The sequence below is a fragment of the Tasmannia lanceolata genome, unplaced genomic scaffold (genome assembly GCF_043159265.1).
Source record: "Tasmannia lanceolata isolate RefF3 unplaced genomic scaffold, GAP_Taslan_0.1 ptg000002l, whole genome shotgun sequence".
Taxonomy (NCBI): Eukaryota; Viridiplantae; Streptophyta; class Magnoliopsida; order Canellales; family Winteraceae; genus Tasmannia; species Tasmannia lanceolata.
Genome location: NW_027518679.1, coordinates 25,744,958 through 25,763,315, shown reverse-complemented (window position 1 = coordinate 25,763,315; position 18,358 = coordinate 25,744,958). Strand labels below are relative to the sequence as shown.

The 18,358-nt window shown below is 37.4% G+C and overlaps 1 protein-coding gene across 1 annotated transcript; it reads right to left on the bottom strand.

Annotated features, from left to right (window-relative positions):
• Positions 1–2,806: 2,806 nt before the first annotated feature.
• On the bottom strand, positions 2,807–5,145 carry LOC143846561 (Pentatricopeptide repeat (PPR) superfamily protein). The gene has a single exon (XM_077355061.1). It carries the CDS (start codon positions 4,786–4,788, stop codon positions 3,301–3,303), a length of 1,488 nt encoding a protein of 495 aa, XP_077211176.1. The 5' UTR covers positions 4,789–5,145; the 3' UTR covers positions 2,807–3,300.
• Positions 5,146–18,358: the final 13,213 nt, after the last annotated feature.

Below are 18,358 nucleotides of genomic sequence, written 5' to 3'. Positions count from 1 at the left end.
CCTCCCAGCCAATAAATAGAGCAGGCAGAGCACATGTACCAAAATCTTAAAGTCCTCACTCAACCTTGAATGCCGGGATGATCATGTTCATTCCTCTTGTTTTCTTTAGCTTAGCTACTCTAAATGGGTGCGTAACGGTACACTTGAGGGTTGAAGATTTTGGAACAGGCCGCGTGCATGAGGACATGCATATGGGTGGCAGCCCCCGTTTGAGGTTGCATTAAATACTTCATAGATAGTCATATTTGAGTGGCGGCCCCCGTTTGAGCATACACAGAGCGAGTATTCTCCCTAGAAATGCCTTCTAAAAGTGCCCGGACGGATCCACCCCAAGAAAGCCAGGTCATCTCTTTCTCCACCGAAGACGACAACGGACTACAAGTCCCGCACGACGATGCGCTGATTGATCATCTCCAACTTCGATGTAGGAAAGATCTTGGTAGACACAGGGAACTCCGTCTACGTGTTGCACCTCGAAACCTTCGAGGAAATGAAAATGGGCGAGGGAAGGCTGGGGCCTGCAGAGTATTCCATATACGGATTTTCAGGGGCATCCGTGCAGGTCAGTGGTAAAATCGACTTACCCGCTACCTTCGGGACGTACCCCCTCCAAAAAACCATTATGGCCACCTTTTTTGTCATGGATATACCTTTCACTTACAGCGCCATCATAGGACGACCAGCCCTGAGGGATCTGGGAGCAGTGGTTTCTGCCCCACACCTCAAAATGAAGTTCTCCACCCTAACCGGGATAGGAGAAGTATGAGGGCAGCAAATGATAGCACGTCAGTGCTACGTAGCAAGCTTGAAAGGAAGCAACGCCCCAGCTGAAACTTTCATGATCGGAAGCGAAGACCCCTAAGAACGAACCCACAAGGTTAGAAGAGAGCCAATCGAGGAGCTAGACTCCGTTCCCATATCCAAGAATCATCCAGAGAGGAAGGTTCGGATAGGCTCCCTCCAAATTGTTAACTTCCTCAGAGCCAACAAAGATGTATTCGCGTGATCCGCCTCAGACATGCCCGGCATACCCACGGAGATTGCGGTTCACCAGTTGAATGTAAATCCAACCCTCAAGCCCGTCCGACAAAAGAAGAGAAACTTCGAGGCAGAGCGACAAACTCATATCAAAGCTGAAGTGGAAAAATTGCTACAAGCCAGATTTGTCAGAGAAATCCGGTATCCCGAGTGGCTATCCAACATAGTCATGGTCAAGAAAGCCAATGGTGGTTGGCGGGCCTGTATAGACTTTACTAATCTCAACCGAGCCTGCCCGAAAGACCCCTACCCCTTGCCACGCATAGACCAGCTCATCGATGCCACTCCGGGCTCGAACTCCTCACCTTCCTAGACGCTTTCTTCGGCTACAACCAGATAAAGATGCACGAGCCAGATATTCCCAGGACGCGTTCATCACTGACCAGGGCGTCTACTGTTATACGGTCATGCCTTTCGGGTTAAAAAACGCAGGGGCAACGTACCAGAGGCTCGTGAATAAGCTGTTTCAAAAGCAGATAGGCAGAAACGTGGAAGTATATGTGGATGACATTTTGGTAAAAAGCCTGGAAGCCCATAAGCACATCTCCGACCTCAAAGAAACCTTCGACATTCTGCGACGAGCCCGGATGAAACTCAACCCGGCAAAATGCGCCTTTGGGGTGACATCCGGAAATTTCTTAGGACTCATGGTCAGTCAAAGAGGCATCGAGGCCAACCCTGAAAAGATCCAGGTCATCCTAAACATGGAACCCCCAGCTACTGCGGCGGAAGTGCAGCGGCTAGCAGGGCGGGTCACCGCTCTCGGCCGCTTCATGTCCAAATCGGCCAAAAAATGTCAGCCGTTCTTTAAGCTCCTAAAGAACGTACGGGAGTTCGAATTGACCCCGGCGTGCCAAGAAGCTTTCACGCTTTAAAGCAGTACCTCCAAACACCGCCAGTGTTAACCAAGCCCGGGGAGGAGCTCTTTTTGTATTTGGCTGTCAGTCCTACGGCAGTAAGTGCGGTACTGGTTCAACGAAAAGACAAGCAGGAGCATCCAGTGTACTATGTGAGCAAGATCCTCCATGGTGCGGAGGTCCGGTACCTAAATATAGAGATATTCACCTTCGTCGTGGTCACCGCTGTCCGGAAGCTCCGCCCCTACTTTCAGGCCCACATCATAGTATTCTTAACAGACCAACCATTGAGAAACATCCTACAAAAGCCAGAGACCTCCGAAAGAATAGTAAGCTGCAACAATTGTTTCTGCAGTCTATGTAAATAGGATATGGACCTTTCTGTTATGCGTACATAAAACAAGAAACCATAGTCGATGCAATAGAAATTATAGAATGAGATTTATGCTGTAAATGCATAACCTTGATGCTATAAACACCATTGAAAGTGGAGGTTTCTTTTTCATTTCTTAAAAATGCATGCACCAATATCAAATGAACACATCCTAGCAGTCATTTTCATTCCTGTTAGGATGCAATACTAACTCCTCTAAGTAGTGGCTTCAAACAATGTAATTGTGAGCATGGTTTTAAATTTCGACCGAAATCCAGATTTCGGTCGACACCGAATCCAAAATTCCGGACACGTACCAAATTTCGGTCGAAATTTCGGAAATTTCAGTCTAAATTGCAATTTAATAATAATATTTTATTCCTTTACGGAATTTCAGCTGAAAGTTCGGGAGAAAAATCCGGGATTTCGTTGACTTGTACCAAATTTCGACCAAAATTTCGGGATTTCGGCTGAAATTTCGGTTTCGGTGAATCCCGAAATTATAGCCAAAACCGAAATTAACCTTGATTGTGAGTGATGCTTAACAAGAAAAGGACAATCCAATCAGATTTATGTGCTTAGATGACATCACTATGTAAGGTTAGGGATACCTACGTCCCAGCCAATAAATAGAGCAGGCAGAGCACATGTAGCAAAATCTTAAAGTCCTCACACAACCTTGAATGCCGGGATGATCATGTTCATTCCTCTTGTTTTCTTTAGCTTAGCTACTTTCTAAATGGGTGGGTAATGGTACACTTGAGGGTTGAAGAATTTGGAACAGGCCGAGTGCATGAGGACATGCATATAGGTGGCAGCCCCGTTTGAGGTTGCATTAAATACTTCATAGATAGTGCTATTTGAGGGTGCATAGGGCTGCCCAATAGTTCCATGTCCATCTCATCTCAACATCAAATGGTTTTGGGGACACCCAAGTATATGCTGTACGAAGTCCACGTCAATTTCCACAATGGAATCTTCCATTGTGATCATTCAGGTTTTGAAAAAAAAAACTTAGGTGCTTGCACCATTTCAGCCAGTTCCAGAGCCAAGAAACATTTCATTCCCATCCAATTCAATCAAGCTATGACCAGGCACCTTTCCCACATTTCTTTTCCTCATGAAGTCCCACACCTTCTCTGCATCATCAAACCTACCTGCGGCAGCATAAATGTTGGCAAGAAGCACATAGTAACCACTCCTCTCTGGCTCCAATCTTAACAACCTGCTCGCAATTCTCTCCCCCACCACAACATTACCATGGACTCTACAACCCCCCAATAGAGCACCCCACACAGCCCCATCGGGCTTTATTGGCATTTCTTTGACAAACCTTTCCGCCTCAACTAAAAGCCCCGCCCTCCCCAAAACATCAACCATGCAAGCATAGTGCTTCAACTCAGGCACCACCTCATAATCTTTCATCATATTAAAAAACTTCCACGCATCTTCCACCATCCCAGCATGGCTACACGCAGACAAAACCCCAAGAAAAGTCACTGAATTCGGCTTAACTCCTTCCAGACGCATCCGTTCAAACAGCCCCAACGCAACAGCCACTCGCCCATTCAAACCATGCCCCAATATCATTGCACTCCAAGAAATCACATCTCTCTCAGGCATGTTATCAAACACCCTACGCGCAAAACCAAACAACCCACATTTCACATACATATCCACAAGGGCATTCCCCAAACTCAACCCCAATCCTAAACACCTCCTAACACACCACCCATGCACACTCCTTCCATATCTAGACCACCCCAATTGGCCTAAACCCAAAAGCAAACTCACCATAACCACAACATCAAGCTCAATCCCTTCCCCCACCATCTCCCTAAACACTTCTAAACCCAACAAAGGCTCCCCACTTTGCGCGTACCCAGCCAGCATCGCAGTCCAAAGCACCCCATCTCTCTCAGTCATTTCGTCAAACACTTGGCGTGCATAAAAAAACTTCCCCATTCCAACATAAAAATACACCATAGCTGATCCCACAAAGACATTCTTCCCTACACCAACCTTCACACAAAACCCATGTACAGAAAAACCCAATCTAAACTCTCCCAAACTCGCGCACGCTCTAAGAATCAAAGGAAGGGTAAATACATCCGGACCCAGGCCAAACACCCGCATTTGGTAGAACAATTCAAGGGATTTTTGAGCTAGGCCCGCGCGAGAGAATTCGCCTATCATTATATTCCAAGAGTATATGTTCTTATTTGGCATGTGGAGGAAGACTGAGAGAGAATCTGGTAAGAGTTTGTGGTGTTTTGAATACATGAGTAGGAGCTTAGAACTGAGGATAATGTTATTGTAGAGACCATTTATGAGTAATCTAGCGTGGAGATGGCGAAGGTTTGTGGGGTTTGGGGATGAATGGAGAAGGGAGAAATAGTAGGAGATGGGATTCGGGTTTTTGTGTGAGGTTGTGGAGTATGAAATGGGGAACTTGGTGGGGGAGAATAGATTCTTGAGTCCATTTTTTGAGGTTGAAAGGGGGAGGGTTTTTATGTGCATAGTATATGAAGAGGAGAGTGCATTCTCATCTTGGTTTCTTTTATTTTTCTGTTGTTAGTTTTTCTTTTTTTTCAAGATATGCTGATTTTTTTCCTTGGATTGGAAAATGAAGGAAATCTCCCAGCCTTGTTTTGTTGCAGGTGTTTACTTCCTAGATTGGTGGTGTAAGTAGTCGATGAGGAGGAGAAAAGCAATTGATTTGGCTGGAACTTATCTCGTAGAACAACGGTAAGTAATGTTTGGTTGTCAACCTCGTAGCGTAGGGCGTCATTCCCGGTACTAAGAGAGGAGAGGGATAGAGAGAAAAAGCATCATTCTCAAGAAATCCAAGCAAAATTCCACTTTTATTTTGTGGCTTTTTAGCTTGGATTTTATAAGAAGGTACAATGGTGACACATTAGCCGATGTGCAATGACCAAACAATTTCAATGCTATATCTGGCAAAGAAGGAATTTTACTAACATGGTAACACATTAGACCGAACCACTATAAATCTTGGTGTCTCTTCTTCTCTTGCTTGCCCCATTCTTGCATGTGGTGATTGGTAATCTCTAACCTTACTTGTGTTTATATTTACTTGAACAAGGGTTAGATATAAATGGCTTAAAATTGATATTATATCATTCTTCATTTTCAACGAAGCATATTTGAACAAGGGTTAGAATAATCTATGATTAATCTCACACACCCTTGTATTTAAGGCAAAAATTTTAAATTAACCAATTCACCCCCCCTCTTGGGTTGCCACACTTGTATTTCATTTGGTATCATAGCTTAGGCTCTTAAAGAGATTTCTTTAATCTAAAAATCTACAAGAGAAAAGATCTAAGACAACTTAATAGCATCTAGACTACCTTGCTTTGATGGAACCGATTATGGATCTTGGTCGATTCGTATGAAGTCTTATCTTAGAGGTCTAGATGGTGATTTATTAAAAGTAATTGAAAATGGATTCACCCTACATAAATCTAAGAGAGTAAATGAATATGACAAAAAATTATTTTCCTTAAACTCTAAAGCTATGAGTGTCATATGTTGTGCTTTACTGGTATATTTTTTTTATAGCATTTCTACTTGTAAAAATGCTAATAAAATATGGTCTAAACTTGAAAACAATTTTGATTCAACATGTCTCATTGTTTTGGAGAATTCAAATGATAACATATCTAATGAAACTCCAAACATTAAAGAACTTATTGATAAATGTGAAGAATGCTTTAAATGTAGAACTTTCTAGAAATGAAAAACTAAAACACTCTCTTACCTCTATTTCTAATAAATTATTAGAATCGAAAAAAACTATCAAGACTTGTTAGTGAAGAAAATGAGTTAATTGAAAATAATAAGAAATTGCAAAAAGAAATAGAGGAATGGAAATTAAAAGAAGAAGAACTTAGAACAGTCTCATCTCGTGAATTAAATGCTCTAAAAGAAGAAATTAATGAGATAAAAATTAAAAACGAAGAACTCTCCCAAAATAACAACAAGTTACAAGAAGAAAGAGGTAAACATATATGTGATCATTCTTGTGGTTCGTCATGTTCATCTACCTATTCTCTTATATCTTGTGATTCTTGTGGTAGATTTGGATATTACAAATCTAGATGTAAGTTTAGATTTGTAAAATGTTCCAAGTTTGTATGGATAAAAAAGAATTCATTATATAAAACAAACTTGAATGGGCCCAAGATGGTTTGGGTTTCAAAACCCCCTACTTGAGACATTTTATATGCTTAGTAGATTTAGGGGTATATGCTAAAATTGAAAATCATTTGAAAATTGCTTATGCTTAAAAGTTACATCTTTTGATCTTGTTTCCTGTATACTACATCTTAATAATGATATAAAGAAATCATTGTATCTAGTCAATTGTGCTTGATTGTCATATCTATTGGAGAAGGCTAGATGTCCCATGTTGATATCTAGTTTATGTGTGTACCTTAATTTGAATATCAATTGATAAATTTGTTTGTATAGATACTCTGTGCCTATTCTTGTTTGATTCCATGTATCTATGCATGATTGTGCTAAAATGATAAATCATTTGAAATCCACTCTAGACATGTTGTAATTATTAAAAATTATATGTCTAGATGTTAAGTGCTTAAAGATCACATATTTTTGAAAATATATTATAGATACACATATACTTATTTTGGTTTATCTATATGTATCTATAAAGTGATGTTCATACCATTGATAACATGATATAGTATATTGATATCTATAAACCCATGTTAGGGTGCATAATAGAGTATATTCTCTTATTTTGGTATGATCATGCTCATTGGTCTAGGTGTTTAGTATATTACTTGAAATATGTTCATGCACTTAGTACCTTAAGTGACCCATAGGATTAGCCTAGTTGATTTAAGAAAAATCTCTAAATTTTGATATAATTGAAACTTAAGCTCAAATAGGTCAAATGTATTGTGAAATAAACAAAAATGGGTTTAAACATAAAACTTAATGAATCTCCATACATCTTGTTAAAATCTTAAGGAGTTCATAAGTGAAAAGGATTGCATTTGCTCCAGTTGTCTCTTCCATGATTATTCATGAAAATCCTTGGCCCTTAAGATCATGTCTCATTCTTGATGAGGAAAATTACAAATGCAACTTAGTTCAATGAAAAGATCTTGATTCATCCTAATTGAACTAAGTCATATGAAGTATGTCCATAACCTTAACTTGTCATTCATCCATGACATGCAAATCATATGAGAAAATCACTTGTTGAAAAGAACTCCAAAATTAAGTTAAAACATCAAACAAGTGAAATTTGATTAAAGCATGTGAAGTACTAAGAAACCTTGATTATCTTAAATCCTTCACACCAATCTTATGTACACTAGAAAAATAAAAAACTAGTTAAAATCTACATAAGTGTGCACATTGGATCACATTGTCATTATGGAGTATATTTGATATTTATCATCTATATATATTATCCGTATGACATTGTTGAGTTCACAAAATGATTGAACTTGAAACATTCTATTCTTGTGAGCTTCAAAACTAAAGTGGAATTATTAAAATGTTATGATCATTAAAATCCACTCAATGAAAGGCATATGATTAGAATTGATAAATGTTTTCCCTATTATATGTGATCTATGGATATCAACGCTTGAGTATTCTTGAGATAGATCATTATAAAGTTTGAGTGATTCAATAATATGAGAAATCGTAAGTCACTCAAATTTATATCTCATGAGTTCAATTCAAATTGTGAAAATCATAAAATCATAAGATTATGCCTAAAAAGCTAAAAGTATGCTTAAAATTGAATTATGTGCATGATTGCCTTTGAAAGGAAAAATTAAAACGAAATGTGTTTTGATAATCACACTTAATTATTTACTTAAATTTAATCCATCAAAACAAGCTTATAGGAAATCTCAAAGAACTAGTTTCCTTCACAATAGAATAGAGTTGCTTATCCTATGATAGATTTTTAATCACTTGTCATCATTTGTTATCACTGGTATGCTTATATTAGCTTATATATAGCACTATATATATATATATATATATATATATATATATATATATATATATTTCCCCTTGTGTGGTATTAGCTACATGGTAAGATGTTAAACCCTAAAGTTAAAAACTACTCAATTGGTACTCTTAGTCCTCTTACTTAGTTAGTTGGAGAGTGTCCCCTCACATTTTAATTAAAACACCTAATCTTTTTTGCTTCCAGCTAACATCTTAACCATGATTAGCCATATGTGCTTTGATGTGTTATCTGTATATATATATATATATAATATGCACATAGTTAGGGGGAGTATGATCTGCTAGGTTGTCATCTCATTTGGGATCACCTGATTACCCCTGGCAAGCATGCATTAGTAGCCCAAGGGTTGTTTTTCAATCATTCACTTCCAAATCTCTTATGCTCTGTTTGGTTGCTGGGTTTTTTTTGTTCCTGGGAGTTATGTGGGAGAAAAAAATACCCTGGGAGATAGGTGGGAAAAAAAAGTCCTAGAAGTATCCTGGTAAAATAAAAATCCCATGTTTGGTTGACAGGATTATTGTGGGAAAAAAAAACCTTTGTTTGGTTGCTTGAACTGTTGGGTAGAAAAAAATTCTTCTCAAGCTTATTTTTGGTTCCTGAGTTTATTTTTGTTCCTGGGGTTATCTTGGGATGGGATGAAAAGGCAATCATTACAAAAGTGGGATTAAAAAATTCACCCCACAAGTAATCATTACAAGAGTGGGATTAAAATAAACCTAGTGCTAAAAGGCAACCAAACATGGGATGGGACCAAAATTTAACTAACTCTCCCACATAACTCCCGGGAACAAAAAAAACCCAGCAACCAAACAAAGCATTAGTGACTCAGTTTGGACAGCCCTTTAGATTCATACATTATATGAGTCTTTAACAAAAGGGGTGCTTTACATGGCATATCTGTCATTCTTCCATCTTATCATATGTTGGTTGATATGGTTATTACATTCCATATGATAAGAGCACTCATTGCTCCATTTGTGGTGTAGTTGGGTCTTGTCTTATGCTTTCATTCTGAGATAATCTTTCAGTTATGACAAGAACCTTAGCCTAAGCGTCAGTATCATATCCTTTTAGGCTTTAGACTTATCTTGGATGAACTCATATAGTATCATCACTTCCAATTATAAGTACCTTGTTCTAGAGTTTGAAAACTGTCTAGAACTCTTCTTTATAGGATTGTGCTCAAATTGATCATCTTGTTTCCTATGAATTCTTACTTATCATGTGCATTATAAGTCATTTGTACCCAATCTTCATGATAAGTTTCCTTGGCTATGTCCTCATTGTCATATCTTTAGCCATTTTGTATTGTCATGCCTTGCCTTATACGTTTCATCTAAGGTCAATGACAAATACTTAGGAGGAGAGCTAAATTGTCTTATTCTCATCTTTATATGGACCATCGTGATGTGCTCACAATGTCCATTGCCCTATTTGATGTGCTAAAATGTAAATTTTTTAGATTGAATACAAAAACAAAAAAAATGCTTGTCATGCACTGTACTCAATGCTTCTTGCTAAATCTTTTATGATAAGCATTAGGAGAGTTCAAAATGTTATATCATTCATATTTCATGGGCCACAATGTTACTTTGTTGTGTTACCATTTTCTTGTGCCCATCCTGCATAGCTCTACATAGGACCAAACATAGAACTATCTTGCAAATTCCAATCATATCTCTATGGTTTTTGCTTGTCCCTATCCCTATCATGTGTATTCAAGTTGATTACCTTATAATCAAGATAGTTTCTTAATAAAACCTTCAAATGTCATATCTTCAATCACTTCACTTATTATGACATGCCTTGATTGATATATGTTCATGCATAGCAACATTTAGGGGGAGTGCTTAACTGTCAAATCTTTTGTGTTCATATACTTCATAGGGTTGTGTTTAGAATGGTTATATTGCTCAACACCCTTTAGTTGTGCTTAAGTTGTCTATACTTGCATACCTAAAAAAACAGGGTGGTGTAGACACCCCATTTTGACCGTACCCTAAACCTTCTAATTTTGTGTAAAACCTCATCAAATCAGTTAGGTAGGACCCCAAACTTCACCCTAGGCTAGCTTAAGGTCCCATCTAGCTCCCCGCAAAATTTCGTCGAAATCCGAGCGCGTTTGCCTAGCGAACGAACCAAAGAAGTGTCGTGGTGCAAATTCATAAGGGGGGGTGAGTGTATCCTGAGAGGGGGGCGAATTTATCTCGGAGAGGGCCGAACCTGGGCCAGAAAGGACACGATTTCTTCGTGCGCCTTATTAATTTTAGCGCAACCGCGCGCCCATCATTTTTAGTAGTGCAAATATCAACCACTTGATTTGTTTATAAATATCATTTAACCCTCATTTTTCAGGGATCGAGAATTTTTTTTTGCAAATTTAGAGAGAGAAAGAGAAGGGAAAATCAAGAGAGAGTAGATCTCAAACCAAAACCCTAATCCCTCCGATCATCTTCTCCGATCGATTCTCCCGGAGATCCGATTTCATTCCGGCTAATTCGTTTCTCTTTGAATCATTTAGTATTTTTTTTTTTTTGGTTCTTTTCAAGCTTTTGAACCCTAGATCTGTCCTAAAAATCTTAGAAAAGAGGGAAATTTGCAAAGAGAGAGAGAACGAGAAAGGATCTTTGCTTGAAACCCTAACTCACACTCTCATTTTCCCCGGTGAATCTTGTTGGATTCCGGCCAAAAACTCCGTTAGCTTTTGTTGCTGTTTCGAAGTGTATATTTCAAAGCAAAGGTTATTCGTCCATTTTTTGGAGGATTTGTGTTTATTTTCTTCGTGAACAAAGGCTTTAGAAGATGATCGAAGTTTCAGACAGCTTATTTTGTTATAAGTAAGTTTATTGACTTTATTTTTATAGATCTGCTCAAATGATTTAGAATTTTTGTGTTTATAGATATTTTTGTATGAATCTGTAGCTTAAGCTCTCTGTTTTAGTCGATATTAGAAGTCATTTGCCTGTTAGATTCATTATATTTTTTTAGGAACAAATGAGGTCTGTTCGAGTATTTCATTGATTAGATAACAGGTATAATATAGCAAAAGGTTATTTTCTTCGATTTTTATTATATTTAAGGTGTAGATAATTTTGTAAAAGAAGTGAATTTTGAGTTTATAATGTCAAAAATCGAAAGTCTCTTTGAAGAAATCAATTCATTTTTCTGAATTTGCGAAGAATTATCTTAGGTGTGAGTGGATCATTAGCTAATATGAGCAATTTGTTTTAAAATATGTGTGTGCTTATGAACTTTGTGCCTTATGTTTTTCTGATTTTTTTTCTTAGAATTAGGAAAAAGCGAATTTATGATTATGAATAAAAGTGTTGATAGTTTGTATGATTTATTAATTTGTGTGATATTTTTCTATAAGCTGATTTTATCTTAAAGTTTTGAATGTGAAGAATGAACTGAAAAGTGCTATGATTTGAAAAAGACTCTGGAGTTGATTGTTGGTTCAGTTGAGATCAAAACATTATTGAGATTCATTGTTGAAGTTCATTCCATAGTTTGAGTTGAATGTGATTCTATCTCATAGTATAGAAAGCTTTGAATATTATATTTGGTCTTTTGAAATGTTTCAGGTACATAAGGTACACTTTCTTTTCTTATTTATGTATGTTCATATTGAATTCAAACCTTTAGTTTACAGGTCTTTTGGTTCATAATGTATTGTTCGTAGCTCATTTGAGCATAGTTATTCTTGCTTTAAAGGCTAGTAGTGTCATCTGGTAAATGTTAAATCTAGATGCCACTTAATTTCAGTTGGTTATGACTTATCATAGAGTCCGTGAATTTCTACTCGTCATCAGGTTGGAGGGATCGAGAAGATCCAAGTTGTCAAATAATTCCTATTGAAGGCTTTTAATTCATGTGTTTAGAAATGTGTACTGCATTCATCTCTCCAATGATTTCCCTTGCAATTTTAGGGTGTGGTCGAGTAAGTTTGAGCCCATCAATTGATTTCCATTGAAAACTTTGAATTAATTCATCTAAAAATCCTCATTAGGTTTGTCCATTAAATGATCTTCATTATAGTTGTCATTGTTGCTGAATGGTTTTGAGCCTACCAATTGATGTTCAAGCAGGGCCGTGAGTTTACCCATTTAGATGTGTGTGTGTGTGTGTGTGTGTGTGTGTGTGTGTGTATTAAGAGTCATAATATTATGTAGGTACTTGTTCTTCATTTTTTTTTAAGACCCTGTTAATTACACAAGATTGGATTTTATTTGCCTTACAAATGGACAAGCTCATTGCCTTATGTTATGCTATTTGTCTTTTGCTCATAATGCTAAATGTTGTGATGGCATTCTTCTAGTGTAATTCCTAGGTTTGAATAATTATTATGCATTTTGAGTAGGGCTATACCTATTTCAAGACCCTAACGGTATCATTGTACCTCCATATTCGTCAGATTTTATTCCCACTAGTCTGTATATGCTTCAATGTTTCTCAAAATAGCCCTCTAACTGTCCTGTTAATGAATAAGCACCTGGACATATTTTGTCCTCATTTAGTCCATTAGAAATGTGCTTATTGGTTCCTAAATGTAAATAAAATGGGCTGATAATTATATTGCTATTTTGATGATGGGAATTACCTTTTACTGTCCTATTTTTGTAATCAATTCTTGAAGGTCATTTTTCATGTATATGTAATACTATTCGCAAAGTTAATTCAATATGATCAAAATGGTGTAAAATATCTTGATAGTTTTCTTAGCAAATATATGAAGCTGGTTTGTTCTTTTTGAGACAGTTAGCATCCCTGTTTTAAAACATTTCATAATTTTTCTGAAAAATTAGTTAAATAAATATGATTCCTGGACATAATCTGCAAACAAATGGGCATCATTTTATTAAATCAGTTCATTTGTTGAGTTGTTTGCATTATAAGAAAATCATGTTGAAAACTTGAAGAATACATGGATAATATATGATATTATGCCTTCAGGTTTAGTGTTTTCGTTGGTGACTCTGTTTCCTGACTTTTGGGAATGGGGAGCTAAGGTCAATCATAAGACAATATTTATGGCTTTCTTTTACACATACACATGAGTTATTGCCAATAAAGGGCTTTTGCAGAGTTGATTTTGATTTCATTTTAGACTGCACTTCATGTAAAATCTGCTTGAATTCTTAGTTTATTATTAACGGGGTAGTTCAGTTCATAGAAAAGTGAAGATATGATCTATGTCTGGTATATAAGGAAAAAGTCATATATATATATATATATATGTGTGTCAGACATTTACATAGTACGTTTTCATATGATTTAGATAATATTTATCTTTTACATATCAAATGCCTTAAGTCATGAGAAGTGTTAATCTTTTCTACATGTTCTATATGTCTTGTACATTGTTTTGAAATTCTTTGTGATTAAATGTTCTCATTCGTAGGAGTAGTAATATAAGAGGTTAAAACATGTTATGATTTATGTCGGCATGAATTGAAATGTAGTTTAGCTGTAGTAATTGTGGTGGATTCAATCATTATATTTTCATGAAATTTGGACAGTCAATGTTATGATTAATGAGAATTGATGGATAGTATATTCCATTTATGTGGAATTTTATGATGTGGTCAATAGCATAGCAGTAACCCGAGCTCCCTCATTAGGGAAGATTTGCTCAAGTCTTATGTCTCTTTCTTTTTCCTCATTTTAGGTGGCTTTTTTTCGGTAATTTAGACATAAATTCCTAGATCTTAGTAGCCCCTCTCTCATTGCGAGGGCGATAAAGGCGCTAGCCCAAGCCCACCCTTAGGGGACTCACTTAGTCCAAGTAGCATTCCCCTCTTTCATTTAAAAGACTTGCCCAGTCTTTTAGATGCATATCCCTTAAGACCTTAGGTGCCCCTGTTCATTGCACGGGCAATGAAAGAGATATCTAGAGCCCCCTTTTTAGGAGACAAGCTATGTCTCGGCAGAAAATCAAACCCTTTGGAGATAAGCTATGTCTCATTAGTGAGTCGCATATTAGAAGACTGCCCGAGTCTCACAAGCAGTTGTACCCTCACTAGAAGACTAACTCGGTCTATTAGTTGCCTCTCCTTGCATCATTGCTAGGGCTATGATAAAAATACTTGGAGCCCCTATCTTTTTGGAGACTTGCTTAGTCTCATTGACACCCCTCCTTGTCTCCCCTTTTCTCTAGAAGACATGCTTTGTCTATATAGCACCCCCTCTCTTAGAGTCACCAATTTATGAGTCAGTCTTAGTATAGGAGTCGGTCCTTCAGTTTCCGGAGTTTGTCCTATCATCATAGGGGTTAGGATTCTTTCCAACCTATCATCAAATCATGAGATTTTTATCCACTCTTGCAAGGTATAGGATGCTGTCCAACCCTTGCAGAGTCGTGATTCTGTCATTTTTCCCCGCAAAGCATAGGATGTTGTCCAACCTTTGCGGGATATCAGGAGTCTGTCATACTCTTATGATGATAGGAATTTGTCCTCTTGAGTCAAAAATACTTAAAAATTCAAAAACATCTAAAAACCAAAAATCTCAAAAATCAAGAGTCATTATGAGTAGTTAGGAAATTCTGTTCCGAACTACGTTGGCTTGATCCTCTTCCACGAGGTACGTAGTGCAGCTTGGGATTCATATCCCAAGTCCAGCAAAAACCTTTCAAAATAAACATTTCAAACCTTCTAAAAATACTGAAATTATTCAAACCTTTTTTTCAAAAAGATCTTCCCCTAGAGTTAGGAGTCTGTCCTAGCCGTTTGGGTTGTTTTAGAGTTAGGAGGCTGTCATGTTTGTATTGATATGGTGTGTCATGTCGTGTGAGTGTCCCTAGAGTTAGGAGGCCTCGAGTTTATTGGTTAGACATTTAGTCGAATTGATGGCTAGACTAGGAAGCATATAGTAAGCCCATGGTTTTGTGAGCTATCATCTTTGTATCAAGCCTATTAAGAGGCTAAGAGAATTTTTCCTTCTCTTTATTTTTCATTGTATTGAGGGTCTCCGATTTGGCCCGGTAAGAAAGGTGAATCAACATTGTGGAGAGGGGTTTTCGCTTCGACCTTGAAAGGAGAAGCTTGATTGTAAGAGGGTCTCCAATTCGGCCCATTAAGAAAGGATATTCATTGTAAGAGGGAGGTCCCTCGAAAGCTTTGTGTGAAAAATTGTGTGATCCCTTTGAAGGAGAAGTTGGTGTACGGCTTTAAGATTCCCCCGTTGAAGAATCTTATTGGTTTAGTGGAGATCCCAAGGAGACAAACTTGGAAGAGTGGAGTAGGTCTTGTTGATAGACCGAACCACTATAAATCTTGGTATCTCTTCTTCTCTTGCTTGCCCCATTCTTGCATGTGATGATTGGTAATCTCTAACCTTACTTGTGTTTATGTTTAATTGAACAAGGGCTAGATATACATGGCTTAAAATTGATATTTTATCATTCTTCATTTCCAACCAAGCATATTTGAACAAGGGTTAGAATAATCTAGGATTAATCTCACACACCCTTGTATTTAAGGCAAAAAATTTAAATTGACCAATTCACCCATCCATTGGGTTGCCACACTTGTATTTCAATAACCTGCCCCCCTTTTCTATAAATCCTGGCTCCGCCACTGGACAAGTAGAACATGAACAGCTCACGATTGATCAAACGACGATGTGCGTAAAATGCAAACGACATCGTGGATGCACGCAGAATGCAAACAACTCTCAAGGTCGATAGACCGGTCAATTCAAGCTAAATGACAAAAAGACTCGAATGAAATGCCAGTGCGAAGGATAGTTGAATTAAAGAGAAAGAGTCACCTGGTTTGGGAATATGAATTGTTTGCTTCCTTAATTTAGATAAAAGCTATTGGTACGGAAAAGTAAAAATTACAGTGCTGAAAAGATAAGGACAAAATGCTAAAACATGTTTGGATTTTGTTCTATGACCCTCTTCTTTGGAGGAAGATACCTCGCCGTACAGCTTTATTCGAGTAATCATTCCTCATTAACCCACGTTCATTTGGAGGAAACATTTTGGTAACTGCCCTTACTAGGCTCCCTTATCCTCACGTCCTCCATTCTTCCAGGTGGCTATCATACAACTCCCCATGATTGGCAACTGTAGCGCCACATCTTTAATTAAGTCCCCCTGTATATTCGTCAGCACTGCATAGAACCATGGTTTAAAATTTCGGTTTCAGTAACCGTTTCAGCTCCACCAAAAACTGAAATTTCGGATTTCGCCAAAATTTCTGTCCGAAATTTGGTAATTTGGTTCCAAATTTTGAAACACTTTTTTTTTTAATAAACAATGTCATTAAATCGAAATTTCGGTGAATGGCGAAAAATTGAATTTCGGAAAATTTCGGTTTCGGTCGAAATTTAAAACCATGCATAGAACTATATTGACCCGGTCTAAACGAGTCGTCTTTTGGCAATCCTGCCCTTCACGACCGACCAAGCCAAAAAATGGGCATAAAGAGGGTGTAAACAGTCTGGATGTTAAATTAAATGAGAGTGAGGAGTGTCATTGACAAAATAAGAGAATGTCTTCTCCAGAGATTTTATATAGTGTGTGGCCTTATGGTCCAGTATTTTTGAAGAAAAATACTATATGGCCCACTCCATAAGATTATCCAAACCGTCCATTTGTTGGGCCACAACGTAAATAGGCTACCCCCCATAAATCATTTCCATAGGATGGTCCTAACCCTTGGATCTATAGACGGATTATTGCACATTAGATCCTAGGGCTACGATCATCCTATAAAATTGATTATGTTGTGGCCCAACAAATGGACGGTTTTTGGATCATCCTATGGAGTGGGCCGTGGAATACTTTTTTGAAAAATATTGGACACACCTTATAAAATGTCATCTTCTCCATCATTTTAGATGACAATAAACTCTATAAAATGATGTAAATTATCGTTGTCAAAACCAATGAAAGTTACCAAGAAAAGATAATAAAAGATTGAAAAATCATTTTTCCTTTCGCATGAGATCGTGAATGCAAAATCTTATTTCCTTTCTATTGCATTGACTTGAGGCAGATCTTCGTCTTTTTATCCTATAATTAAAAGCCTTTTAAGAGGTGCATATTTTCTTGCCAACTCATATGATAGAGACGGACTTGCAGAGTAGACTTTTGTAAAAATGATTTTTAACATGGAGTAAATGATTTGGCAAAGAGATATCTCTAATCTTTCCTTCCATTCTCCATGCACGTTAGGGAGATAATTAGACAAGGCCTAAGGCTTCATATGTTTGTTTTTATACCATGGAAAGTGGAGTGAAAGTGAAATAAAAGCGAAGTGAAGTCGAATGGAGGTGGAGTAAGTTGTGTGTTTGGTTGTGCCAAAGGAAAAGTAAAGTACAAGAAACCATGAGTGCTAATATCTACCTCCACCACCCTTTCTTTCATTACTTGTTTGTCCGACTGAACAACTTTCTATAATCAGAAAAGATAAAAATTAGAACTGATTGCGAGACGAAAACTGGTTATTGGAATTAAAATTAAGGCCCTATTTTGTTTTGGATTTTCAGCACTGATTGTTTGCGTTTAGTAATCAGGTTTGGAGTCACAATTGGTTCTCAAAATCTAAGGCCTTGTTCATTTAAGATTATGGCAACCGATTGTGGGCCTATTGGACTTAAATTTACTTTTAGGCCCTGTTCATTTCAGATTATGACAACCGATTGACAGCTGTAAACCTATTATTGGACTCAAATTTAAGGGTGATAATAAATTCGCACTCCCTGTAGGATAATTCACACCCCTTTAAAAGTGAAATGACGTAAAAAAGCATTGAAGTCTGCCACATACCCTCATTTAAGAGGGTGCGAATTATCGTACAGGGGGTGCGAATTTATCATAGCCCGAATTTAACCATGTTCGTTTAAGATTATGACAACCAATTGTGAGTGCCAAACTGATTATTGGACTCAAAATTGTGTTTAAATTTGAGTCCAATAATCAGTTTAGCACTCACAATCAGTTGCCATAATCTTAAACGAATAGGCCCTTGGCGCCATAATCTTAAACGAACAAGGCCTTGGCGCCTAATAATCAGTTTGGGCCCACAATCAGTT

Bases quoted from the DNA above. Each gene is read 5' to 3' on its own strand.
- LOC143846561 (XM_077355061.1), bottom strand. From the start codon at position 4,788: ATGCACATAAAAACCCTCCCCCTTTCAACCTCAAAAAATGGACTCAAG.